The sequence below is a fragment of the Saimiri boliviensis genome, chromosome 12 (genome assembly GCF_048565385.1).
Source record: "Saimiri boliviensis isolate mSaiBol1 chromosome 12, mSaiBol1.pri, whole genome shotgun sequence".
Lineage (NCBI taxonomy): Eukaryota > Metazoa > Chordata > Mammalia > Primates > Cebidae > Saimiri > Saimiri boliviensis.
In genome coordinates this window covers 21,652,539-21,680,317 of record NC_133460.1, presented here as the reverse complement: position 1 = coordinate 21,680,317, position 27,779 = coordinate 21,652,539, and the positions used below count along the sequence as shown (strand labels likewise).

Below are 27,779 nucleotides of genomic sequence, written 5' to 3'. Positions count from 1 at the left end.
GGCCCCTCTGCCCACCCCACACTTCAGGCGCCCACTTTTCCCTCTCATCGTCTTGCCCAACCCTTCATGCCCTCCACCTCCACCCCCCTTGCTCCTCCCCAAAGACACCAAACAAACACTTTTGTACAATAAAGTTTAATCACAATTATAAAAATGTGGCGTCGGGTTTGCACTATTAACATATGTACAGTCCAGCCCAGCAGGAGGGGCCCACCCCACCATCCTGGCCTGGCTGAGCCGGGGCGTGACACCAGGGTGGGAGGGTGACCCTCAGGGTCTGGCAGGAACAGATGAGGCAGGGTTCCAGGCACGGAGTCCCCAAGACTGGGGGTGCAGAGCCCCCCCAGGGGGAGAACATGGCCACTGCCCCAGAGACCCCTAAACTGGGGAGGGGTACACGCAGGGCACAAGAGGAAGTCCCAATTAACACAAAGCAAGAGGGCTGTGCAGCCCCCCAGGACAGAATCTGTACAGGCCGGCACCCCAGGTTTCCACAGGAAACAGCTGCTGGCTGCTACAAAACATTTACAGCTTCTTCTCCGCAAAGAAAAACAATCGGGGTGGTGGGCAGGGGCGACAGGAGAGGCAGAAACTGCCTCCAGGGACTGAGGCTCCCTCGCTGGGCTCGGGATCCCCCAACCCCATGCTTGGAGATGGGGGCGTGTGGGCCTTACTGAGCCCACTAAGGCTAGGGGCTGCTGGGAGCTCAGGGCACCAGGGGGAATAAATAGGGGTGTGGGCACCCGTCCTGCCCCACCTCAGTTTAGGGAGCCCCGGCAGCTCTCCGTGCCACACAGACACGGGATCTTGTTGTCCTCCAGCGGGAACTTGTAGTCATAGGTGATCTCCTCGTCCACGCCGATGGGCTGCTTGGAGTAGATCACGATCTTCTTCTGGGACTCGATGGTGATGACCTTGGCGTAGCAGTTGGGCTGCGAAGGGAAGGGCATGTGAGCTGTGGCCGCCCCCCCTGCCCAGACTCCTCCATCCCCACCCCGGCCGGCCCCCCGGCGCACCGTGCAGCAGTGGTTGATGAACCTGGCCAGGTTGCCGCATTTGGTGGCATCAATGATGGTGTCATGGTCCACCCGGAACAAGTAGCTGCTGCCAATGCCCTCCTGCACGTAGCGCTTCTCCCGCATGTCGGCCACCATCTGCCGGGGTGAGACTCGATGGTCAGGGAAGAGCACCCACTTCCTGCTCCTTTGTACGCCTGCCGGCCAGCACCCCAAATCCACACCCACCAGGCCTAGAGATGCAGCTCTGCCTCCAGCTCCCACTAACCAGGCACTGACTCTGTGGACTCTGCTTCCAGGAGCCCTCCCTCTTTGGGGCAGCATCCTAGGCCTCTGGTGGCCGATCTAAGTCACCCACAGAGAACTCCAGGAAAATTTGCACCAGGCAGGAGAGCCTCTGGCTCCTCTGAGCATCTGCCTGGTCACGGTGCGGCCCCTGGACTGCCAGGGCAGCTCCTGAAATGACAGTGGCCATGTCACTGAAGGCAGCACCCTGCTCATCTCTCATCCCTGGACCTCTCTCTAAAACAGGCACCTGTTGGCTGCTACCGGCCAATGCAAACGGCAGGCTGCCCACGTCAGGCCCGCAGCTCGGTGAGCAGCGACTCTTTACTTCCCAGAAGATGGTGAGGAGCCTCTGCACGCCCTCCTCGGTGACCTCACTCCCTTCCAAAGCCTCAGCTGCCAGCTAAGTGGAGGGGACTCCTCCCAAACTTCCATTTCCAGCCAAAAGCCACCTCAGTGGAGGCTGGGCGTCATCCCCTAGATGTCCCTGGGGCACTGCAACCCCACGTGTCCAGACTGCAGCTTATCTTGACCTCACATCTGTTCTTCTTCCTAGCTGCCATCTCACTGGCCACCCCGCCATACTCCCTGCAGCTAAGAGCAGAACCAAGAAAGGGCCTCTGATCCCCCTCACCCTCACTGCTGAGCCCTGCCAACCACCTTGCACCCAAAACCACCTCTGCTGCCACTGCCTGGGTCAGGCCACCTTGGCTTGGATACTGGTGTCAGCCTAGACAGGGAGCTCATTTACTGCAGGCCCCTCTTCTGCAGAAAGACCCTCTCCTGCGGAAGACTCCCAAGCCCACACAGTCTGGGCTCCCTCTCCCCTCCAGGCGCACGTCACTGCCACTGGCCCTGGTTTCTAACGAGCCCAGCTGACCTCCATGCCTTCGCAAAACAACCCTGCCTCCAGGCCTGTGCACATGGTATCCTGCACCCAGGCACGCACAACGCCCCTTACCTGGGCCAGTGAGCTCCTTTCAGCTTTGCTCAAGCACCATGGTCTCGGGGAGGTCTTAGGCCTTCAGGTGTGCGCTCCCATAGCCCCACTTCCCCAGATCTCGTTAATACCAAACACCATCCCTTAGGTGTTTGTTTTTTCTAGAGACAGTCTCGCCCTGTGGCCCAGGCTGGAGTGCAGTAGTGCAATCTTGGCTCACTGCAGCCTCCACCTCCTGGGCTCAAGCAATCCTCTCACCTCAGCCTCCCAGGTAGCTGGGACCACAGGGATGCACCATCATGCCCAGCTACCTTTTGTATTTTTTGCAGACATGGGGTCTGGCCATGTTGCCCAGGCTGGAACTCTGCCGTTTTGTGTAGATATTTGTTCAATGCCTGTCCTCCCCCTTCCCAGGCCCTTGAAAGGGAGCAATGCCATCAGCTGTGCCTCCTGCTGAACCACTGGCACCCCCTGACCGCACCAGAGGGAGGCTGGTCTCACTGGTTAGGTCTTGGGGCTGGGGGTGTGCGAGGTTTTAGCCAGGACAAATGGCATGTGTATGCGGTCTGGTGCTGTCTTGCTGCATCAGGAGCCGGGGCGGGGCTGGGAGTTCAGCCTCACCTGACGGATGTTCTGACCCACGTATTCGATGACCATCTCGTCAGCAGCAATGGGTTCCATGGCAAACAGACCCCACTCGTGGATGCGGCTCCGGCCAAATCGGAGCTTCTTTTTCCGGAACTAGGGGACAGCAAGGAGTCTCAACTGCCGGACACCTCCCACGCCTCAGCCCCTTTCTCTTCCCACAGAACTCCCAGGCAGAGAGTGTTCTGGCCACTCACCACCCCCTCACCACCCACAGGGACCACACAAGCCTGCTGGGCGGTCCCCTGGCATCTGCACCTTCCCGTCCTACTGCAACCTGCCCCCCTCCCACCACTGGGCCTCACCTTGAGCTGGTTGAGCTTTAGCAGGTCACTGTCCATGATGGCAGAGGTACCGATGGCACTCAGCAGCCTCCGTTGCTCAGACCGGCGCTCGGATAGCACGCGGTTCGTCCCCTGTGAGAACAGCCAGGGAGGTGAGCAGGGCAAGGAGGCTGAGTGGCGGGAGAAGTGCTGGAGGAGGATGCAGCACAGGGTGGTGGGGTTGGGGCAAGGCTTGGCCCACCTGAGTGTCCACGCCCTCCAGCTGCCGGGCTGAAACTGGGCACACGTCCAGGTACTTGTCCTTCTCTTTCTTGCTGATGGGGTAGTAGCCTTCGCTGCGGGCTGAGCCTGTCTGGTGCTCCCGGGGCCCGTCCTGGGGCCGCCGCTTGCGTTTTGGGGTGGTTAGGTTGGTGAGTGCGAGGTGTTAAGGAAGAGAATGTCTCCTCTCTGGCCACCAGCGTCCCAGCCCGAGGAGAGGGTGGGGCCCACACCACTGAGCACACCCAGATGAGGAAGGGGGAGGAAGCCCCAGCCCCATGGTTCCTGCCAGAAATGCTTTGGGAGGCAGAAAAGAGGCACCCGGTGGCGAGAAAAGACTCGGAGCCAGAGGAAAGGCGGATAGAGGGGGGGAACAGATGCAGGCGCCAGGAGGGGTTGGAGAAGGACCCCTGCCCACATGGCACAAGGAAGGCCGCCCGCCCCGGCGCCCATGCTCAGGATATTCGTGTGATGGACCCAGTGGGTGTCGTTGAGCCAGTCAGCCCCGCTTGTCTGCTGCAGCAGCCGCTCGTATGTGAGCCGCAGGTAGCTCATGTCCTCTGAGTCCAGGCCCGAGTTCCAAATGTCATACAGGATGGTCATCTGTTCAAACTCGCTGCGAGGCTCGTAGGCGCGGGGTGGTGGTGGTGGGGGCAGGGGTGTAGGGCGGTGGCGCCGGGTGTGGGAGCGGAGGCTGCGCCTCCGGAGGGCGCCCTCCCCGTCGCTGCTGCTGCTGCTCTCGGAGGACTCCTCCTCATCCTCTCCCTCCTCCTCCTCTTCCTCCTCCTCCTCGCCCTCCTCCCGCTGCTGCTGCAGTTGCTGAGGCTTGGGCTCCTCCGCCTCAGCCACCACCACCTCGGGGGCCTCCAGGACCTCATCGGCTGGGGAACTGAAGAGGGCGGCGGGTGCGGGCACTGGCTCCGGGGGCCGTGGGGCTGGTGCTGGGGGCGTGGGTTTGACAGCCAGGGCATAGTTGTGCTCTAGGAGGATGTGGCTGAGCAGGGGCCCGGGGCGCTCAGCCTCGTCCGACGTCTCTGTGGCCTCCGAGTCGTCAATGGCAGGCAGGGCAGGCAGCCCACGCCGGGAGGGAGTCAGGGCCAGGTCAGCCAGTACTGCCAGGTCCACCTCTGTCCCTGGCTCAGCCTCTTCTTCCTCGGTGGTGCGGCCTCGGCCTCCAGCCCGGCTCCGGCCTCCTCGAGACACCTCCTCAGGCCAACTCTTGACCAGAGACGCGTGGTCCAGAGGCAGGTTGCGGATGGTCCGCTCCATGCCCCGGGGGGCCTTGCGAGAGACTGGGCCGGGAGACTTGGCCTGCGGCAGCGAGGCTGGAGGGGGCTCTGGGGCTGGCACCACCTCAGTGGCAGAGAAGGAGACAGTTTTCCGGCGTTTCTTAGGTGGGGGCAGAAGGGGAATGGGAGAAGAGGGGCGCTCCTCGGTGCGTGGGGCAGGGGCCAGGGGCCCAGCAGGTGGCTCTGGGGGAGGCAGGGGCACACTGGGGGGCTGCTCCTCCGCAGGGCCTGGGAAGGAAGCACACAGGAAAGGGAGGAGGTCAGGGAGATACAGGCTCAGCTGCCCTGGCCACCCATGACCACAGGCTGTGCGTTCTCCCTGGCTTCCGCCCAGGAACTCCGAGGGGGACACAGACACCCCGGCCTCATCCCAATGGATGTCCCGGCCAGATGGACTCCCTTGAAGGGAGGGGGTTTCCTACCCACTCATTCCCACCACGACACGTGTAGGGGATGCTCGGAGCAGAGAGACACCTTCCATGTCTTCTGGAGCCACAGCCCAATGGGGGACGCCAACACAACACAAACCATGGACTCCGCTTTCCTACCCAGACTGGCGGGAGAGCCCTGTGCCCAGTCCCGAGCCATGTCCCATGCCAAGGATCCAGTCAGCCACATTTCAGCTAAAATATCCATTATCTCCACCATAAACAATATTCTGTTTAGCGAAGGGAACACAACACAACCTAAAAAGCGGCATCTTTGTATTAAAATATTTTATGTGGCCGGGCGTGGTGGCTCATGCCTGTAATCCAAGCACTTTGGAGGCCAAGGTGGGCGATCACCTGAGGTCGGGAGTTTTAAGACCATCCTGACCAACATGGTGAAACCCCGTCTTGAAAAAATAAATCAATCAATCAAAATAAAAAATAAAATATTTTATGTAACTTGCCTTCCTCCCCCTCCCCTACAGAACTGCCCTGTGGGAGGGGCAGGAGACAGTCCAGCTAGAGAATCGAGGCTGCAGTAGAGATCACAGGATGTGGGTGGCTGAGGAGGGGACACACTGGCTCCGAGCTGGGGGTACTGCCTCCCCAGCCACCCCCAGGACAGGGAGTCCATCCTCCCTGACCCCCATCCCTGGGAAAGCCCGAATGAGCCTTTCAGAGTCAGCCCGATGGATTTTGTGCCTAACAGCAATCACACCTCTTACATAGAGTAACTCATGTAATCCTCACAAGAGCCCAGAGGTTCCTATCTTTTTTTTTTTTTTTTTTTTTTTAAGATGGAGTCTTGCTCTGTGGCCCAGGCTGGAGTGCAGTGGTGTAATCTTGGCTCATTGCAATCTCTGCCTCCCAGGTTCAAGCAATCCTCTATACCCGGCTAATTTTTGCATTTTTAGTAGAGACAGGGTTTCACCATGTTGGCTAGGATGGTCTCCATCTCTTGACCTCGTGATCCACCCACCTCTGCCTCCCAAAGTGTTGGGATTACAGGTGTGAGCCACTGTGCCTGGCAAAGGTTCCTATCTTACAGACAGGGAAACTGAGGCACTAAGATGAGGTTACAGTTACCAGATGACAGAACGAGCTCTGCCCCCAGGCCATGTGGGTTGAGCTTGGGCTGTGAACTGCAGCCCACAGACTCAGTGGCTTCACAGCTGGCTCCCCCACTCAGTGCCAACAGGGCCGCTGGCACCAGGTCTGGCCCTAGGGGCAGCAATCCGCCCGAGTCCACCGCACTCCACACCCTGGCGACCTGAGCCAGGCCCTCAGCTGCTCCTTAGGCTCTGGACACCCGCTGGGGTTTCAGTCTGCGGCAGTAACCCACTCCAGGAAGCTAGCAAGGACCCAGATGCACCCGGGCCTCCTCTCACCTTCCTCCCCACCATGCTGGGGCAGCGCCCCCCACATATCACTTTGCAATCCAGCCCAAATGTCCTTGGGAAGCCTGCCCTAAAGGAGAACATACTCCTCTCCCAGTGCAGCTGTTGCATACACACTTCCCTCTGCAACTGTCCCGAAGGAAACCTGCCCACCCCTTTCATTTAGGAGACAACTCTTGGGGACATCTGCCCACTCAATACGACTTCCACTGTCTTTCTCTGAGAACTGTTCTCTTGCCATGCTCAGGTCTATGGGGCAAGGCCCCAGAAGCCAGTTCCTACCGTATAACCTACCCATCCCCAGGGCCATCACTAACATCCCCAGGTGGCATCACTAAGATGGTTGTGACTGAAACTGGTTCCAGTTACCAGAAACTCAGTGAACTGGCCGGGCACGGTGGTTCATGCCTGTAATCCCAGCACTTTGGGAGTCCGAGGTGGGTGGATCACAAGGTCAAGTGATCCATCCTGGCCAACATGGTAAAACGCTATCTCTACTAAAAACACAAAACTTAGCTGGGCATGGTGGTGCATGCCTGTAGTCCTCAGTCGGCTGAGGCGGGAGAATGGCTTGAACCCAGGAGGCGGAGGTTGCAGTGAGCTGAGATTGAGCCACTGCACTCCAGCCTGGGTGACAGAGCTAGATTCTGAAGAAAGAAAGGGAAGAAAAAGAAAAAGAAGGAAAAGGAAGGGGACAGAGGGAAGAGAGGGAGGGAGGGAGGAAGGGAGGAGATAGAAACTCAGTGAGCCTTCATTAGGTCCCCCTTGCCCAGAGCCACAGCTCCTTTGTCCTTGGTAACTCAGACTCCCTTGTCGTGCCCTCTCACTATCCAGACACCAAGGGGCCACCTACATCTTCCTCTCCTCTTCCACCTCTGCCACCTCCCCAGGGGACTTCGAGATCACACCTGTTTACCTGGATTCTCGCATATCCAGTGATTCCCTTCAATCACTCTCAGCTCCCCTCAAGCAGCCACACACCTGGCCTTGTCAACCTGCAGAATGGCTCCGCCTTGGCGATACCCCATCCTCTCAACCATTCCTCACTGTTCAGTCTGCCTCACTGCACCTTCAACTTCCCACCCCAGTTTCCCTCCAGCACATCACCCTCTTCCTAACTTCCTCCTCCACCCTGCCCAGACCCCAGTGCCCGAACTTTGCCCTCTGCTGTCCCGGCACCTTCCACAGCCCCACGTCCTCATCCTTCCACCACCTCCACCCTGTGGACCCAGCCAGCAGCCTCCTCTACCCTCACCCCCTGGTCCCAGCTCTGGCAGGGCCTTCCAGCATGGGAAGGCCCAGGCAAGGGGCTCACTCTGTCTCCAGGCTACAGTGCAATGGTACGGTCACTGTTTATTGCAGCCTCCTCAACATCCTAGGCTCAAGCAATCCTCCCACCTCAGCCTCCCCAGGAGCTGGGATCACATCGCACGGTTTTTTTGTTGCTGTTGTTAGCCAGGCTGGTTTCCAACTTCTGGGCTCAAGAGATCCTGCTGCCTCGGCCTCCCAAAGTACTGGGATTATATGTGTGAACCACCTCACCCAGACTTGAGCAACTTTCATCTCACTTCCCCACTTTCCAAGGTTCTTACTCCACCCTTCCCCTCACACTCATAAGACTCAGGGCAAAAAGAGGCCTCAGGCACAACACCCCAGTCTCCATGCCACCCCACTGAAGGACATACCTGCATCAGATCTGGAAGCTACTCCTCCACCTCCCTAGAAAGGCCATGCCCGTGAGTGGTCCTCTCTCCAGGCACATCTACCTGGCCCCTCTTCCCTTCAGTGCTGGAACACGCCCAAGCCTCACCTACTTGGAAACACTAACCCCTCCCTCAACCCTGCCCTCTCTTCTTGCTGTCTCTCCGACTCCAGCTGGGTAACCTTGAGCTTGTTTCTGCATCTCACTAAGCCTTGAAGCCCTTATCTGTAAAATAGGAATCACAAGAGGTTGTGGCCCAGGCGTGGTGGCTCATGCCTGTAATCCCAGTTCTTTGGGAGGCCAAGTGGGGCGGATCACTTGAGATCAGCAGTTTGAGACCAGCCTGGGCAACACGGTGAGACCTTGTCTCTACTAAAAACACAAAAATTAGCCAGGCATGGTAGCATGCACCTGTATTCCCAGCTACTTAGGAAGTTGAGGCAAAAGAATCGCTTGAATCCGGGAAGTGGAGGTTGCAGTAAGCCATTGTGCCACTGTACTCCAGCCTGGGCAACAAGAGTGAAACAATGTCTCCAATAAAAAAAAAAAAAAAAAAAAAAAAAGGCCAGGCGCAGTGGCTCACGCAGCACTTTGGGAAGCCAAGGTGGGCAGATCACAAGGTCAGGAGTTCAAGACCAGCCTGACCAATATGGTGAAACCCTGTCTCTATTAAAAAATACAAATATGGCCGGGCGCGGTGGCTCAAGCCTGTAATCCCAGCACTTTGGGAGGCCGAGGCGGGTGGATCACGAGGTCAAGAGATCGAGATCATCCTGGTCAACATGGTGAAACCCCGTCTCTACTAAAAATACAAAAAATTAGCTGGGCATGGTGGTGCGTGCCTATAATCCCAGCTACTCAGGAGGCTGAGGCAGGAGAATTGCCTGAACCCAGGAGGCGGAGGTTGCGGTGAGCCGAGATCGCGCCATTGCACTCCAGCCTGGGTAACAAGAGCGAAACTCCATCTCAAAAAAAAAAAAAAAAAATACAAATATTAGCCCTAGGTGTGGTGGTGTGTGCCTTATAGTCCCAGCTGCTTCAGAGGCTGAGGCAGGACAATCGCTTCAGCCTGGAAGGCGGAGGTTGCAGTAAGCCTAGATTGCACCACTGCACTCCACCCTGGGTGATACAGCAACGCTGTGTCTCAAAAAAAAAAAAAGGGAGTTTGTGGGGATTGAATGAGAAAATGAATTGTGAACATGCTATGCCTAGAGCCCCCAACTCTCTTTTCTTTTTTCCTTTTTTTTGAGATGAAGTCTGGCTCTGTCTCCCAGGCTGAAGTGCAGTGGTGCAATCTTGGCTCACCGCAACCTCCACCTCCCAGGTTCGGGGGATTCTCCTGCCTCAGCCTCCCAAACGGCTGGGATTACAGGCGCCCACCACCACTCGGCTAATTTTTGTATTTTTAGTAGAGACGAGGTTTCACTGTGTTGGCCAGAGTGGTCTCAACTCCTGGCCTCAAGTGATCCAGTCACTTCGGTCTCCCAAAGTGCTGGGATTACAGGTGTGAGCCACTGTGCCCAGCCCCAACTCTCCTTTCTATCTCAGCAAAAGTGGCCCACCCTTCTGGAAAACTTCCCTCCCCTCCTTCCTTTGCACCCTGTAACTTGACCTTAGTCTGAACCCCTCAACTGAAATTGATAAGACTACCAGTGACCTCCTGTCAAATCCAACAGATACTTCCTATCTCAGCCTTGCTGGTGGCCTGGTGATAGAAGGCCACTCCCTCCTTTTCAGAACCTGAGCATCCTCTAGTGTTCACACTCTCTGCTCCCTGCTTCTCTTCCCACCTCTGGTCACCCTTCTCAGCCTTCTCGGGTCCCCCTTATCCCACCTCTCTCACAGAACCCGAAGGCTCTGCCTGTTCTCTCCCTCCACTCACCTTCTTGGGTCTACAAGTGAATTCACTGCTGTACTTTTTTTTTTTTTTGAGATGGATAATCTGCCGCCAAGCTGGAGCGCAGTGGCGCAATCTCGGCTCACTGCAACCTTCGCCTCCTGGGTTCAAGTGATTTTCCTGCAACAGCCTCCCAAGTAGCTGGGACTACAGGCACGTGCCACCACACTCAGCTAATTTTTGTATTTCTAGTAGAGATGAAGTTTCACCATGTTGGCCAGGATGGTCTCAATCTCTTGACCTTATGATCTGCCCACCTCAGCCCCTCAAAGTGCTGGGATTACAGGTGTGAGCCACCATGCCCAGCCTACACTTTCAAGACCTAAGCACCAACCTCACATCCAGCCTACCGTTCTTTCCAGACCCCAGATCTATGGATCCAACTGCCACTGTTTCTCCTGGGAGGCCCCAGGGGCATCTCAAATGCAACCCCAACTACACTCATCAGTTTTCTTCCTTGTCCTGTCCTGGTTTTCTTCCCGAGTTTCCTTTCCTGGGGCAGTTTAACCAAGTCATCCTGCCTCCTGAATCCCCCACCAATCCTTACTCCACTGCCACTCCACTCCTCTGCTGCACCAGAACCCCCTGGCTTTGCTTCATGCTGTTAAATCTCAAACCCCCAATGTCACCCTGCTTCCTCTCCCCTTCTTCCAAATCTCTCCTCCTGCTAGAATGGGCCTTTTGAAATGCAGGTATAGTCAGGCTCCTCTCCTTCCTGCTCTTTTGAGAATGAAGAGGACTAAGATCCATGCCTTCTGACCTGCCAGTGACCCCACAGGCCCTTCTGTTACCTGATGGGCCCAGGAAAGGTTGGAGAGTCATCTGAAGTGTAATGAGAGCCTCAACTCTCCTCTCATGGGGCCTGGAGCTTAGCAGAGTATGCCAGTGTGAGGAGGTCTTCCTGTGGGTACTGCCTATCTCAGACCACAGATTCTCAAAAACGTGCAAGTGGGAGACCCCTGGGAGGCCACCTACATCTTCATAGCACGTCTTGTCTTTGAGATGGAGTCTCACTGTCGCCTAGGGTGGAGTACAGTGGTGCAATCTCCACTTCCCGGGTTCAAGCCATTCTTGTGCCTCCACTACTTCCCGAGTAGCTGGGACTATGGTGCACACCACCACACCTGGCTAATTTTTGTATTTTTTGGTAGAGATGGGGTTTTACCATGTTGACCAGGCTGGTCTCGAACTCCTGACCTCAAGTGATCTGCCTGCCTTGGCCTCCTAAAGTTCACAGCACCATCTTCAATACTGACTTATTTGATCCCTCCTCGCAACACCTAGTCCAAGCTACCACCGTAATTCGCCTCATATACTGCAATAGCCACTTAAGAGGTGCCCTGCATCCGCTGTGGCCCCTTTCCAAGTTTTCTCTGCACCACATCTTTTTGAAACACACATCTGACCATTGTCATCCCTCTGATGACTTTCTACTATCAAAATAAAGGCCAAATTCCTGACATGGCTGGCCTATTTGTCTGCAGAGCCAGTCCTCACTCACCTCTCCCGTTGCAGCCACCCCAACGTCCCCGGGCCCTCCGGAGGGTCAGCTTTCTTCCATGTCTTCCAACCTGCTGCTTCCCCCGACAGAGGGCCTTGGCACATGCTAAGCCAGCCATGCTGCCTGCTTTGCCCAGACTTCAGCAGTGCCTCAGCAGGAAACCCTCCTCCCCCTGCAGGTGTGCTCCAGCTGGCTGCCCTGCACTTCTTCCTGGTGCTTCTCATGGTTCATAACCACAGGTTTTCCTAGTTTTTTTTTTTTTTTGAGATGGAGTTTCGCTCTTGTTACCCAGGCTGGAGTACAAGGGCGCGATCTCGGCTCACCGCAACCTCCGCCTCCTGAGTTCAGGCAATTCTCCTGCCTCAGCCTCCTGAGTAGCTGGGATTACAGGCACGTGCCACCACGCCCAGCTAATTTTTTGTATTTTTAGTAGAGACGGGGTTTCACCATGTTGACCAGGATGGTCTCGATCTCTTGACCTCATGATCCGCCCGCCTCGGCCTCCCAAAGTGCTGGGATTACAGGCTTGAGCCACCGCGCCCGGCGGTTTTCCTAGTTTTTTATTTTTTAGACCGGGTTTTGCTCTGCTGCCCAGGCTGGAGTGCAGTGGCATGATCTTGGCTCACTGGCTCACTAAAGCCTTTGCCTTCCAGGCTCAAGTGATCCTCCCACCTCAGCCTCCCTCCCCAGCAGCTGGGATCATAAGCACATACCACCTGCTAATTTTTGCATTTTTTGTAAAGACAGGGTTTCACCATGTTGCCCAGACTGGTCTTAAAACTCATGAGCTTAAGTGATCTGCTCACCTTAGCCTCCCAAAGTGCTGGGATTACAGGCATGAGCCATCGTGCCCAGCCTCCTATGTATTTCTTACTCAGTGAAGCTGTCTCTCCCTCTAGACTGTAAGCATGATGAAAGCAAGAACGCTGCTTGCGAGGCTCAGCATCCCATCCCCTGCACCTACTGTGTGGCTGCAATGAACACTCAGTAAGTTATCTACTGCTTAAAAGAGCAGTTCCCTCAGCAGGATCAGCTATGCAAATGTGCTACAGTACAACAACTAGATGTACAAAACCACAAAGGAAAGCAACTAGAACCAAGTTCTGTGTTAATGTTAATACTTGTCTTCTATCTATTTGCCCATTTAATCACCTGCGCTTATACAACACTCAACTGAAGAACACACTTAAGGAAAATTAGGAGGAAAAACTTAATTCAATTGGGTACTTTATCCTTAATTTATTTAAGAGAAGACCAACTCATTTTACTTTAGTAGCCAAACACCTGAGCCTGGGGCTCAGTAGTCCACCATGAAAGTGCAGTTTGAGTGTGTCAATCAGTGTCTCCAGAAGAGAGTGACAGGAGATGGTGGCATTTTATGTTTTTCTAATAAAGTCACACACTTGTGCACAATAAATGCAGGTGCCACTGTTCTCTCCCTCTCATACACACAAACACACACACAGATCCAACCGACGGCCTCATGGCACCTACCTGCCGGCCTTGCTGGAGATGCCTCCTGTTCAGGCAGCGGTGTGACTGGGGAGCCTGCAACCCTCTCTGGCGCGGGCACCTCCACAGGTGCTGGCGGGGGTGCTGGGACTTCCCTAGGGGGCGGGGAGGCTAAAGGAAGGGCTGCTGGCTGCTCTTCTTCCTCTTCATCTTCAGAGGAGGACTCAGAGGACTCAGAGGATGAGGAGGACGAGGACGATGAGGAGGAGGAGGAGGAGCTGGAAGAGCTGCTGCTCTCAGAGTCCGACGTGCTGTCATTTTCACCATCTGAGTCAGCATACACAGAACATTTGGAGGACGAATCGCTTTCCTCGTCCTCACCTGGAAATCCAGAAGGGGCAGTCAGAAAAGGTGGGCAGACCTCACTAGGCCAGCCTCGAGTTCCCTAATCACTCCCTGCTGTGGATTCTGGGCTAAGGGCAGGGAAGTCCAACAGACCAAGGAGCTGGATAAGCAAACCATTTGTTCACTGTGGGATAAACATCAGAACATGGAGCGGGGAGCAGGACAAAGCCCCAGACTGCCTGAAGAGGCCTGACAGGGAAGGCATCCCGGGGGGACAGGCTGAACTCAAGAAGGACACGGAGTCCACCACACAGATACAGGGTGAGGAACAGAACTGGGTAAGTTAGACTAGATGTGGTGGTGGCTGGGGAGGGGACTGGAGGAAGGCGAGATGGAGCCGAACAGAGCAGGGCCAGGAGATAAAGGGCCCATGGTGTCCAAGGCAAGAGGAGGTGGAGGCTTGGAGACTGGCAAGCAGGCTGCTCTGGCACTCCGAGCTTCCCAAAGTGGGTCTCGGGACCCAGTCTGGACAAAGGACTATGTGAAAAAGGATTCTGGGCTGAAAAGCTTAAAAAATACGAGAGGCTCTAAGCTTTGAGACCGCTCAAGTACAGGAAGGACTCAAAGAAACCGAAGAATTTCACAGTTTTTTGAGGAACAGAATTGGGTAAGTTAGACTAGATGTGGTGGTGCCTGGGGAGGGGACTAGAGGAAGGCGAGATGGAGCTGAACAGAGCAGGGCCAGGAGATAAAGGGCCCACGGTGTTAGGCTGGGGAGACATCCTGCGGAGAACAGGCTGCCAGGAAGGACCTTATGAAGGGTAATCACACAGTTGGGGCTGCCTTTTAGGAAATAAATTTTATAAGCAGTTTGGGAAATAGACTGGAATAGAGAAAGAAGGATGGAAACAGAGACGGAAATCAGTCAAGACTGCTGCAAGAGGCTGGGCTCAGTAGCTCACAGTAGCTCAATCCCAGCACTTTGGGAGGCCAAGACTGGTGGATCACTTGAGATCAGGAGCTCGAGACCAGTCTGGCCAACATGGTGAAACGCCATCTCCACTAAAATTAGAAAAATTAGCTGGGCGTGGTGGTGCATGCCTGTAGTCCCAGCTACCCGGGAGGCTGAGGCAGGAGACTCACTGGAACCCGGGAGACAGAGATTTCAGTGAACCAAGATTTCATCACTACACTCCAGCCTGGGTAACAGAATGAGACTCCATCTTAAAAAAAATAAAATAAAATAAAAATAAAAATAAAGTTTCTGCCCTAGGCTGTTGCTTTTGAACAACTACGTCTCAGCAGAAGACGGAACAGGAGGAAGCATTTTGAGCACTGAGCTTATTGTTGTCAAGGGGCCAAGGGTTCCTAAGAATGTGGTACAAACAGATGCTCTCGAGGAGGACAAAGGTGACCCACAAGCCCAGCAGGAAAGAATGTGGGCTCAGAAAAGAGCTGGCCAGGCAGCTTCCCTCCTCCAAGCCCAAAGTCGATTCTGCTGTCTGTGCTCACCATCTGATGCCCTAGTCTCCTTCTTTGTGGTATCCACAGCTTCCTCTCGATCTTCATCTTCTTCATCTTCCTCATCATCCTCCTCATCCTTAAGAAAAAGGACAAATGGGGACTAACAGGAAGGAGACACCTGGTCTTCCACGAGGCATAGCTGCCTGGGCTCCAGCCAGAAATGCTGGCTATGGGGAAGTAGGCTTTGGCTGGGAGCTGGTGCCAGGGCCCTCACCTTCTCTGAAGAGGACTCCTGGGATGCTTCCTCGCCTTCACTGTCCAGAGCAAAGGATTTTCGGTGCTTGCCCTGGGTCTTGCCTCGATCTTCGTCCCGCTTCGGGGGCTTGGTCCCCGGACGTCCAGGCTCTCCAGCCTCCTTCTCTCGCTCAGGATCTAGGCCAGCAGAGTGAGAGTTGGGGAAATTTACTATCAACCACCAGATACCTGCTCTGTGCAAGAGGCTTTACATACACAATTACCAATCTTCCGATGGGATTCATTTTACAGATGAGAATTTGGAAGCTCAGCAGAGAAATACAAACACCTCACAGTTACCTCATGTTTCATAGTTTTATTTTTGTTTCTGAGATGCAGTCTTACTCTGTCAGCTCACTGCAGCCTCAACCTGCCAGACTCAAGCTATCCTCCTGCCTCAGCCTCCTGAAGTGCTGGGACTGCAGCTGGAGTGCAGTGGCACGATCTCAGCTCACTGCAACCTTCGTCACCCTAGTTCAAGTGATTCTTCTGCCTCAGCCTCCCCAGTAGTGGGACTACAGGTGTGCACCACCATGCCCAGCTAATTTTTATATATATGTATTTTTTTTTTTTTTTGAGACGGAGTTTCGCTCGTTACCCAGGCTGGAGTGCAATGGCGCGATCTCGGCTCACCGCAACCTCCGCCTCCTGGGTTCAAGCAATTCTCCTGCCTCAGCCTCCTAAGTAGCTGGGATTACAGGCACGCGCCACCACGCCCAGCTAGTTTTTTGTATTTTTAGTAGAGACGGGGTTTCACTATGTTGACCAGGATGGTCTCGATCTCTCGACCTCGTGATCCACCCGCCTCGGCCTCCCAAAGTGCTGGGATTACAGGCTTGAGCCACCGTGCCCGGCCTAATTTTTATATTTTTAGTAGAGACAGGGTTTCACTATGTTGGCCAGGATGGTCTCAATCTTGACCTCGTGATCTGCCCACGTTGGCCTTCCAAAGTGCTGGGATTACAGGTGTGAGCCACTGCACCCAGCTTTTTTTTTTTTTTTTTTTTTTTTTGAGACACAGTCTCACGCTATTGTTCAGGCTAGAATGTAGTGGCATGATCTTGGCTCACTGTAACCTCTACCTCCTGGGTTTAAGTGATTCTTGTGCCTCAGCCTCCCAAGTAGCTGGGATTACAGATGCACACCACCATGCCTGGCTACGTTTTGTATTTTTAGTAGAGACAGGGTTTCGCCATGTAGGCCAGGCTGGTCTTCAACTCCTAACCTCAGGTGATCTTCCTTCCTCAGCTTCTGGAAGTGCTGGGATTACAGGAGGGAGCCACTGCGCCCAGCCACACAGTTTTGTTTTTTTTTTTTGAGACGGAGTTTCGCTCTTGTTACCCAGGCTGGAGTGCAATGGTGCGATCTCGGCTCACCACAACCTCCACCTCCTGGGTTCAGGCAATTCTCCTGCCTCAGCCTCCTGGGTAGCTGGGATTACAGGCACGCGCCACCATGCCAGCCAATTTTTTGTGTTTTTAGTAGAGACGGGGTTTCACCATGTGGACCAGGATGGTCTTGATCTCTTGACCTCGTGATCCACCCGCCTTGGCTTCCCAAAGTGCTGGGATTACAGGCTTGAGCCACCGCGCCCAGCCGCAGCCACACAGTTTTAAACATGTCCCACACATTTGATCTTGTGACATTTTCTGGTGGGGTGGAAGAGGGAGCTGACTTGTTATGCCTGGCCCAAGAAAAGAGTATGAACACCAGCGGGTGTCCAGGCAAGCAGTCTGACTCAATAGGGAAGTTTCCTGGCCACGGTAGCTATCAAGCAAGGGTTCAAAGTCCGGCAAACTGGGAGGAAAGTGGTAGGAGAGCATAAGCATCAGGTGGGAAACTTGGGGAAATGGCTCATTTAACTCAGAACTCTGTGATTGCAGACACTGAATTTCAGGGATGGAAAAACCTAAAATACAGAAAACTTAAATCAGCAGACCAGAGGAAGACCTGCAACTACAATCCAGGGATAACCAACCCTCCATGGTGCATCCCACACCTCTCAGAACTGCTGCATCTTAACCTTGCACCTCCATCCGGCTCTGCCTTCAGGATGACCCAACCCCTTCATCCCCACCTCTTGCTTTCCCATCAGAACCCACACAGCCCACCCCTTCTCCCTATGCCTGACCCTGCTCACCGTCTTCATCTTCCTCAGCGGGAGTGGAGGGACGCGGCCTCTTTTCCTCACTGGCCTCGGAAATTTCCGATGGCTCTTTCCGCTTTACCTAGAGGATAGGGAAAAGATGGGGCCTATTTAGAACTCAAACACTCAGGCCAGGTGAGGTGGCTCACGCCTGTAATCCCAGCACTTTAGGAGGTCAAGGCGGGTGGATCACTTGAGGTTAGGTGTTCGACACCAGCCTAGCCAACATAGTGAAACCCCGTCTCTACTAAAAATACAAAAATTAGCTGGGCATGGTGGCATGCGCCTGTAGTCCCAGCTACTCAGGAGGCTGAGGCAGGAGAATTGCTTGAACCCGGGAGGCAGAGGTTGCAGTGAGCCGAGATCATACCACTGCACTCTAGCCTGGGTGACAGAGCAAGATTCTGTCTCAAAAACAGAAACAAAAAACACGAACACTCATGGTTCCTGACCACCCCTACCCCAAGGAAGGGGGCCCCATCTTCCTTTCCCCACCCGACCCCACAAAACAACAGTTCTGAGTACCTTGAATGAAGGCAGCCGCAGGGCCCCTCGCAGCCCTGACCCAAAGGCGAAGGCCTCAATGCCTGTGGTGCCCCCACTCTTGGCCCAGTCCACGAGGGACAGCAAGCCAGGCTCCTTGAGCTTCGTCTTCTCTTTATCCTCCTCCTTGGCTTGCTGCTTGGCCGCGTTCTGGAATGGCTGCAGGCAGCAGTGGGGCTGAGCCCCAGCGCCCAGAACCCAGGCATTCCCTCCTGCCTGAGACCTACTCCCGGACCCCAGGAATACAGAACGCATCTACTTGCTGCTCCATATCTTGGTCACACCTGTCCCAGCCCCCACACGGCATTATCTTAAAAGTCTGCTCATGTCACCCACCAGCCTTAAGAAATAGCTACTATTTCCACTTCACAAGTGGCAAAATGGAAGACCAAAGCTCAAAGAGACCTAAGGGCCTTGTCCATCGCAAGCACGCAATGGAGCCAAGGAAAAAGTTATGCTGCCTCCCAGGCCCGTCCATGCTTGCTTTTCTGTACCCCCCCAACTCCCCTGCCCAGCCAGGGTGGCCCTGAAGGCCTGTGGCCTCTCTCCACTAGCCTCCATCACCTGTTTCCTCTGAGCTCTGCAGCCTGGAGGAGCCAGAGGCCCATTTCCTTCTGCAGAGCCCAGGGCTCCCCGGTCCCAGGCGCTGGCCTCACCTTGGCCTTCTCCTCCTTGCTCTCCCACCACTGGTCAAATGCTCCGAAGGCCACATTCTCCACCATCTTGCGGTTGAGGTCTCGCTGCATGATGCTCTTCATCTCCTGGACCAGCATGGCAAGCACGCGGCCCACGGTGCCTGCCGTTGGGAGGGTCTTGCCCTCTGCCAGCTCTGCTTCTTCCCTGGGTGGCAGCCGGGACTCCTCTCCCGAGAGTGAGGAAGAGGGTAGGGGCTCAGCTGCCATGGGCATGGGCAGGTGGTAGGCCTCCCGTGAGTATGCCCCTCTGCCCTCCTGTCCCTGTGCATACAGAGCATAGGGCAAGCTGTAGGCTGCCTCTTGCAGGGGTGGGAATGGGAGGAAGGCCTCCCCAAAGGCCCCACCAGGGGGACCAGCCGAGGCAGCAATTAATCCCTTGCCCTGCCGCAGCTGATGGAGCCGAGTTAACATCTGGGTCTGCATCTGGAAGGACATGGGCATCCCTCCCCACTGAGCCCCGAGTCGGTCCATGAGCTCCAGGGAGTTCACAAAGTCATAGATGTGAGGAGGCGGTGGAGGAGGTGGGGGATACTCAGGGGGCGGCGGCCCATCAGGTCGGGGTGGGAGGAGGTAGGCAGGTTGGTGGGGAGGATAACCAAGGGGAAGGGATGCCAGGTAGGGAGGAGGAGGAGGTGGGGGAGGGGGAGGTGGGGGAGGCTGCTGAGGGGGTGTCGGGGCCGGCGGGGGTGAGCCACCCCGGTCGTCATCGGAGATCTCCATGTCGTCTCCAGAAGAGCATGGAGAAGCCTGTGAGGGCAGAGGAGGATCAGAGGCTTCTGCCCGTCCCAGCCCTACTTTCCCATCTCGTTCCCTTCCCTTTCCCCTAGACCCTACCCTGTCCCCCAGAGCCCAGGTGCCTCCTCTGGCTGACCCCACCCTCACCTGGTTCTGTCCGTTGGCCTTGGGAGACTCCCGGGTGGCCCCTGGCTCCCCACTCCCTGTAGGTGCCACATCTTCAAAATTAGCTGGGGCTGGAGGGGGTGTGCAGGGCCCATGCCCTGACCCGGAAGGCACCTCGCTCCCTGCATCTCTGGCCCCAGGGCCCACACTGCTGTTCTCTTCCTCCTCCTCCGTGTCAGAGGCCAGGAAAGAAAACTTGGAGCGCTGCTCCTTCAGCAGCATCTCAATGCGGGAATCCAGGCTGCTGTGCTGGGCGAAGGGCACACTCTCATTGGTGGTCTCCGGGGCTGGGGAGCCAGAGCGAGCAGGTGAGGCTGGGCGGGGGGAAGTCCGAGCTTCTTCTCTCTCAGGGCTGGGCCCTCCTCCACCTCCACCTCCACCAGGTTCTGGAGGCTCCGGGGGCGGAGCCTCTGAGGCAGGAGGCCGGTAGTCCTGGTCAGCAGGCCGGCTGGGCTCGGGGGGCAGGTAGGAGGTGTAGGAAGGTGGGAAGCGCTCGGCTGTATTTTCAGCAAAAGGGGCTCCAGGGGGATCCTCCCGCGTGGCTCGGCGGGGTGGGTAGGAAGCATGGCGCTGGTAGCGATTCCAGCTTTCATAATACGCTGGGTAGTTTGAGTCAGAACTACGAAACTGAGAGGACGAGGAGGAAGAGGACGAGGAGGAGGACGAGGACAATGAGGAGGAAGAGGAGGAGGCTGCAGCGGTGGCTGCTGTGGTGGCGGCGATGGCCGTGGAGGCGGTGGTGGAGGCTGAAGATGCAGAGAAATGGCGGCGGGAAAAGGCATCTTGGTAGCTGTTCTCTGACCGCCGGGGCTTGAAGGAGGTTGAAGTGGTGCTGGAGAAGAAGCGGGGGAGTTAGCTGGGCTCAGCTCTCTACGACCAAACCAGAGCGTCCTGGGTCCCAGGGCCCAAAGCCCCTCTATGCTGCCCTCCAAAGAAGAGCTACATGTTGGGTTCCTATCTAGTGTGTTCCCCAAGGACAGCAATTTGTTGACTGATTCCACAGAGAAACTAGGACAAATTATTTCCAACTCCCTCTTGGAGAGACTCTGGGTTTCTTCTTCCCAGTGGCAGCTCCCAGACGCTGTGGGCGGGGCCCCAGATGGGGTCTGCTCTGTACCTGCTGGAGTAGGCGGAGTCCTGAGAGTAGGGGGTGCTGCCCCGAGACGTGTAGGGGGTGCCTTGGGAGGACTGAGGGGTGAACTGGCCAAAGGAAGATGGAGTATCTTGGCGGCTGCTGGAGAAGCTTGTGTCCTGGGAGCAGGGGGTGCCATTGCCAGGAGTGCCCACTGCAGCAGTGCCTTGTGGGTAGGCGGCCGTGTCAGAGGAAGGGCGGCGGCGGGATTCAGCCTGGAGGGACAGAGCAGGGCAAGGAGAGAGGAATGGGCTCAAATACCACTTGAAAACCTGCCCTTCCCCAAATCAGAAATCCCAGTTCCCTGTCTTTTGAAAGCATCTAAGCAGCTTTGCTTGGCTCTTCTTATATTTAACGTGGAAGCCCGGAACCTCCCAAAGACTGCTCCTGCTCCAGGCACCTGGGCGCCATGCCCACATGGCTTGGGCTGTGGCAGCCACAAGCTTCTCACCGTCTCAGTGGCTGCACCCGAGCCTTGGAACTTCTCACTCAGGGCCTTGCCCCCAGTGGGCACAGTCTGAGGGGTGTAGGAGCCATTGACAATTAGTTCATAGTATTTCATTCGTTGTTGTCCTGGAAGGAGGGAAATGGGAACCAATTGTCAGATGGAGAAACCAATTCCTTCCTGATCTGGTATTCCTGCTTCTTTCTCAGGTCTCAAGTTTCCTACTATTTCTTGGGAGTCTGGGTTTCAGGATTTTATTTCTCCTACCATAACTCTAACTTTGGGGCCTTCTACCTCTGAACTACCACAAACAACGTATTTTATGACACTTCATGATTTCCGAAAAATACTTCTACCTATTTTATCAAGTTGGATCACCAGAAGGGAAGCATCATACCACTATTCTATAGTGACCTACACAAAAATCACAGAATTAAAAGTGACCTACACACAGTCACAGAATTGGTGTGGAAGAGCTGGAATTCAAACCCAGAGGCTCGATCGCCCCATGCTCTTTATCCTGTTAACTAAAGCCTGCAGAAGAGCAGCCCAGGGCCTAACTGAGCCTGCAGGTGCAGTGGGATGAACACCTCAGAAACACCTTGTAGGAAGGAAACAGTAATATCTAAAAACCACGAGATTTCACATAAAAACCCAGATTTGTGGCTTGAGTGTAGTGGCACGATACAAACTCCACCTCCCAGGTTCAAGTGATTCTCATGACTCAGAGTAGCTGGAATTATTTAGGCGTGAACCACCACGTCTGGCTAATTTTTGCATTTTTAATGGAAATGGGGTTCCATCATGTCGGCCAGGCTGGTCTCGAACTCCTGTTCTCAGGTGATCTGCCCACCATGGCCTCCTAAAGTGTTGGGATTACAGGCGTGAGCCACCGAGCCTCAGCTCGGACTTTCTTTTACAAATCAAATTCAGGAATGTTAAAACTCACTCCCAATTGCAAAATGACCAATGCCCAACAGCTGTCTCCTCCAGACCATGCTGCAATCTGCAGCTCACCAAGGACCTCACTGCTCCCCATCACTCAACACAGAAGCCCAGACCACCTCACTTGCGTTCACAGTTCTCTTACTCTCTATCTCAAATTTCCAAACCAAAAAGAACCCAGAAAATCCAGTATTTCTGAGAATCTGGCATCAAAACCTATACAGATTATAGAACAGCATATAGAAAAATTAAAAACAGGCCAAGCACGATGGCTCATGCCTGTAATCCCAGCACTCTGGGAGGCAGAGATGATGGATCACTTGAGGTCAGGAGTTCAAGACCAACTTGGCTAACAGGGTGAAACCCTATCTCTACTAAAAATACAAAAATCAGCTAGGCATGGTGGTGCACACCTGTAATCCCAGGTACTCAGGAAGCTGAGGCAGGAGAATTGCCTGAACCCTGGAGGTGGAGGTTGCAGTGAGCCAAGATCATGCCACTGTACTCCAGCCTGGGCAACAGAGCAAGATTCTGTCCCCGCCACCCCCAAAAAAAGAAAAATTAAAAACAAACAGGCTAGGCAGCGTAGTGAGACTTCATTTCTGCAAAGAATCAAAAAAACATTGGCTAGGAGTAGGGGTGCATGCCTGTAATCCCAGCTACTCCGGAGGCTGGGGCAGCTAAGCTCAGGAGCTGGAGGCTGCAGCAAGCCAAGATCACGCCACTGCATTCCAGCCTGGGTGACAGAGCAGGATCCTGTCTCAAAAACCAACCAACCAACCAACCAACATGACCTGGGCTATCATCTGTCTGTCCAACCTAGTACAACCTTTCATATGGTTTTTTTTTTTTACTGCTACAGTTATGTGGTTGATTATGGCGTACTGCCCAACCTTGCTGGAGACACCACACACATACAAATCCATGTACAGTAATTCCACTCTAAAATCAGATCTGATTTCAGAAACACACCTGGCCTCAGTAGTTTCAGATCATGACCCTGGCTGCCTGCCTGACCCTGACAGGCATTTGAGTGTACAACTCGGCTACAGGCCAAGCCTGAGTGGCAGGTGGAGGAGTCCTCACCTTTGATGTCAAGCTGGGCATGGATGATGTTGCCCATGACGGAGGTAAGGTGGAGGTTTTTGACCGTTTCCTTGGCACCGCGAGTGCTGGTGAAGAGCACACGGGCCAGGCCCAGGTGCTTGCGTGTACGGGGGTGAAGGAGGATTTCCACCTCTTCCACCTCACCGTACTTACGGCACATATCCTTCAGGAAGGTCTCCCGCACGTTGTCATTCAGTCTTGCAAAAGTCACTTCCTTCAGTGGAATCTGTCCAATATAGAACTCGTCCAGCTGGGGAAAGAACAGGAGTTGGTCTGGGGTCTCAACACTGACCACTGTTCCTTTGCCCTTTGGGAAACTTTAGCAAGCTCCAGGAAGTCAAGAGAGAGGTCTGGGAAACTGAGGGGCAAGGGAAGGGGGCCACAATAAGGGATGTGTCAGACTTGACCCTTTTTCCCTGAATTCTTCTCACCATAGAATAAAGGCGAGAACCAGGAACAGAAATGTACAAATTGGGCCAGGCGCAGTGACTCATGCCTGTAATCCCAACACTTTGGGAGGCTGAGGTGGGTGGATCACAAGAGGTGAGGAGTTCAAGACCAGTCTGTCCAACACGGTAAAACCCTTTTGTATTTTGTAAAAATACAAAAAAAAAAAAAAAAAATTAGCTGGGCATGGTGGTGGGCACCTGAAATCCCAGCTATTCAGGAGGCTGAGGCAGGAGAATCGCTTGAACCCGGGAGGCGGAGGTTGCACTGAGCTGAGATCGCACCGCTGCACTGCAGCCTGAGCGACAGAGCAAGACTCTATCTCAAAAAAAAAAGAAAGAAATGTACAAACTGAAGAATAAACATATGTGGAGAGAACAAGCTGCAGGGTGATGATTTCCTAGCTCAGCCTTTACGCTACCGTAAACAAGGCACCAGAAATACAGAGATGGAAAGGAAGAGATTCCCATACAGAAAAGTAGCAAGACATACACACACAAACACATAACACGGCGGCGGTGGAGGTGGAGACTGGGGGTTCCAGAGCCCAAAGAAGAAAACCTTTGTACGGAGTAGAATTAGGGAGGATACATAAAAATGGTGTCATTTTTACTGAGATTTGGTTATTAACAGGGGTTCATTAAATGACATGGACCCCAAGTATAAAAACAACTTGGTGTTTTTGAAAAACTGCAAAGCATATGGTGTGGATGTAACACAGGAGTGTGCTGTCAAGGCAGAGGATAAGGCTTGTCCAGATCAATAACCCAAGTGCCAACGCCCCAAAACATGGACTTGGCAACAAAAGGAAAATAGAAAAGCAGTGAAGTCAAAGAGACAAATGACAGCAGGGCGGAGCAGAAACAGGGGCAAGAATGAAGGCAAGGAGACCAGATAAAATTAATACCAAGGTCTCCATTAAACAGCAATGAGAACAGAAAGATGAAGAATAAAAAGAGCCAGCAGGACTTAGTGACTGATTGCAAGAGAAAAGGAGAGAGAATCATAGGCTGCCAGGCTGTGCAGCTGAGTTGATGGTACTGCCTTGCATAAGCAGACAGAAAATGAAAAAGCAAGGTTAAGGGGGTAGATAATTTGTTTCAAATCTCTTAAGTCTGAGATGTCTGTGGGGACTCCAAATGAAACTGTCCCCCTACCAGGCATACAAGCCAGGAGATGTTGGCTGGAAACACATTTGGAAGTCATCAACATTTAGCTAATAGTTGAAGCTGTGGGTGTGAAAGAGATTGTCCAGGAAAAGTGTACAAAGTAAAAAAAAGAAGAAGAAGAAAAAGAAGAATACTGATGGGACCTCGTAGACAATTCATTTAGAAATGAAGAATAAAATAAAGAATCAGAGAGGGAAACGAAGAACCATCACTGTCCCAGGCCCAGTTCGAGGCCTGTTGAGTATCCTGCCTCGGGTAGGGAATGGGAGTCCTCCAAAGAAACAAGATGGAAATGACATCACCAAATGAGAGGTGGGGAACAGTGCAATCCAAGCAGGCAGCGGCCTTGTCATTCCCCTTGCCTGTCAAGGAACAGGGAGATCCCACTGCTGTGCTATGCGCTGTCCATGAATACACAGTAATAGGTATAGCAGCTAAACAGTCTTTACCTCATCATTCAACAAGTCAACACTCTAGCCACCAGGGATACACTTAGGACACCTGACCTGTACCTTTCTAGAAAACAAAGTGTACCTCTTATCCAGAACAACTGAGTCTCACAGCCTCAGAGTTTCCTAGATCTGGCTGGGACCCTTTCACTGGAAACCCTTTTATTCAGCTACAGTGCCAAGATGCATCCTCCACACCCTCCCAGGATTCCCACACCAGAAGCCCAGCAGACACCTACCTTAAACTTAGGAACTGGGAGGGAAAAGTCTCTGTTTTTGGACCTGACATGGCAACGGGGGTCTTGGAGGTCTTCGACTGGTATATACTTTGAGTCCTAGGAAGGAAAGCAGGAACAGAAAGAGAGCTCAGGGTGAACCCAGGCGGGGGAAGTCTAAGAAGCCCATCTGGACCCGCACATGCAAAAGAGCTGGGTTCAACTGCCCACTTTCAAGAAGGCAGGCTACTGGGACAGGAGTTCTAGGTGCTGAACGGAGTCACAGCGGACAGGGGTGCCTGGAACCCCCCGGATGGCAAGGAAAGGCCCGGGCACTCACGTTGACACTGAAGTGGACTCCGTCATAGCGGTACACCTTCTGAGAAGGCCTGCGCAGAGCAGGGTCCAAGGCAGGATCCACGATGAGCTTGTAGTTCCGCCACTGGAAGCTCGGGGCCTTCTGCCCATCTCCCCCACCTTCCTGATCCATCTTTGCTCATTTACACTGTTAGGGAAAGGGGGATACGCAGGAAGGGTCAGGACTTGGGCCTGACTCCTCTGAGGTTCCTCATTGGCCAGCCCCAATTCCAGGTTCTCTCATCACTCAAGTTTCCAACCCTCACTCGGACCCGGGGCTCCCGCAGATTCTACCCTAAGTACCCTGTGTCTCGACCACAACAACCCAGCCTCTCTCCACCTCCCAACTCCACCGTCAGGCCCCCAGGCCCGTCTCGAGCCCCCTTACCTTCCCGCTCTCCCTAGCGCGCGCCCCACTTGGCCTCGGCGCAAGACCCTTCCCCCGCCCCCTGCAGGCCCCGCCCCCTCCCGCCTCCTCACCGGCCAGCGGCCCGGGCCGAGCCCGGCCACGGCTCCCACACACCCGGCTCGCGTCCCCGCGCCCCGATCCGCCGGCCGAAAGGTGGCACCTCTTCGGGGCGTTGGAAACACCGCGAGACCGAGCCCGAGACCCGGCTTCGGCCCCGAACCCGGGCAGGGGGTGGGGGGAACGCGCGCCGCTGCTGCCCTCCTCTCCCGCCCCGGCGCGTTCTGCACCCCCCCCATCAGATCTCCGCGCACGCGCTCCGTGCGGCCCCACTCACCCGCTCCCGGCGAGCGGCTCCCCCTCCCCCCACCCCGCGCGGCACCTCAGTGGCGCGAGGCGGTGGCAGCGGCAGCGCGAGACCCGGCCCCGCAGCGGTGGCGGCGGCGGCGCCCCCCCACCACCACCTCCCCGGCGCGCGCACCAAACACCACCGCCACCTGCGCGAGGCCCAGCGGGCACAAAGTCTGCATTCGCACTTTCGCCACGGGCGCTGCTGGGGGCCCCACGGGGCCGGGGATAGCGGCCTCGTCTCGGCCGGCGCCCTAGATGGCTCGGGATTTGCGGCCCAGGGAGCCTGGAGATTGGCCGCATCCCCCGGAGAGTGGGCTTCGCCACCACGATCCAGATGCTGCAGCCCAGGGTGTTTGATGAATCGGCGGCGACGAACGCTGCGACTAGTCCCTGAGGAAAAGAGGCGGGGCGAAGGGGAGGAGGCCAGCCAGTACTGGGGAAGCTTCAGTGCCGCGTTCGGTAGACGCAGATTCGCCGGGCGGGCGGGGCGAATCGGTGCACAGGATGCGCGCCGCTTTGCTCTTCTTCCCCGTCCCTTCCTTGCACGGCCAAAGGTCTAAGAGGCTGCAGATTCGCCACTGTTCCCAGCCTCAGCCGTAGCCTCCCCTTCATCGCCTTGGTGGAGTCAAGAAAATAACGGCCGGTTAGCCAAGCCCTGCTGGCAGAGTCCACAAGTTTTTCTGGATTTTTCTTACTGGCCCATTTGAGAGGATAGCTCGCTTCTGACCCTGGGGAAAATGTCTCCAGCCCAGAACGCCTCTCAGAGTCCGAAGAGAATTTTCAGCCGACCACAGAGGGACCCGAGGAATTCTGAGGATTCCGTCTGGCGAATCTGCTGATTCTGCTGTGGGCGGAGCCGAGGCGAGGGGCGTGGCCAGGGCGTGCGCAACCCGAGGCGCGGGGGCGCCTCCGGGAGGGCCCACCAGGACCCACCCGGCTGGGAGGGGCGGCCGGGAGGTGGAAAAACACAACGGCCAGCGGTGACTCAGGCGGTTTACCCGGCCTTACACATAAATGCCGGTAGCCTTTCCTTCCCGTTATCCTGCTTGGGCCTCTGGCTGCTTAGGATGCCCATTTACCAGATGGGGGAGATTGAGGCCTGTAGAACCCGCCATTAGTGGTTAAATCCAGGGACCGCCTGAAGGTTTTCTGATGAGCCTCTAGTGGGTTTAAGTGTCCTTAAGTGGGCCTTGTAATAAGTAGTAAACGAGGTCCTAGAGGAACGGAGCTGGGCTGGTGAGTCCTCCTTACGTCATGGTCCCGGTGCCCGCTTTT

General features: G+C 55.1%; 1 protein-coding gene across 3 annotated transcripts; it reads right to left on the bottom strand.

The window, feature by feature from the left end:
• Window positions 1-119: 119 nt before the first annotated feature.
• SETD1A (SET domain containing 1A, histone lysine methyltransferase) lies at window positions 120-27,351 on the bottom strand. Of its 3 annotated transcripts, none has more exons than XM_039478152.2 (19): window positions 26,491-27,351; window positions 25,731-25,895; window positions 25,415-25,510; window positions 23,090-23,360; window positions 21,065-21,186; window positions 20,599-20,828; window positions 19,464-20,313; window positions 18,543-19,328; window positions 17,869-18,045; window positions 17,338-17,425; window positions 15,178-15,335; window positions 14,952-15,039; window positions 13,137-13,475; window positions 3,893-4,945; window positions 3,412-3,584; window positions 3,192-3,302; window positions 2,863-2,982; window positions 1,017-1,154; window positions 120-932 (listed from the first exon to the last, which is right to left on the bottom strand). In XM_039478152.2, the coding sequence occupies exons 2-19, from the start codon at window positions 25,878-25,880 to the stop codon at window positions 759-761; spliced, it is 5,124 nt and encodes a 1,707-aa protein (XP_039334086.1). In that variant the 5' UTR covers window positions 25,881-25,895; window positions 26,491-27,351; the 3' UTR covers window positions 120-758. The 3 variants fall into 3 exon arrangements, with proteins under 3 accessions (XP_039334086.1, XP_039334085.1, XP_074238137.1); XM_039478151.2 differs by having other exon boundaries at window positions 26,651-27,351; XM_074382036.1 differs by lacking the exon at window positions 26,491-27,351 and having other exon boundaries at window positions 25,731-26,158.
• Window positions 27,352-27,779: the final 428 nt, after the last annotated feature.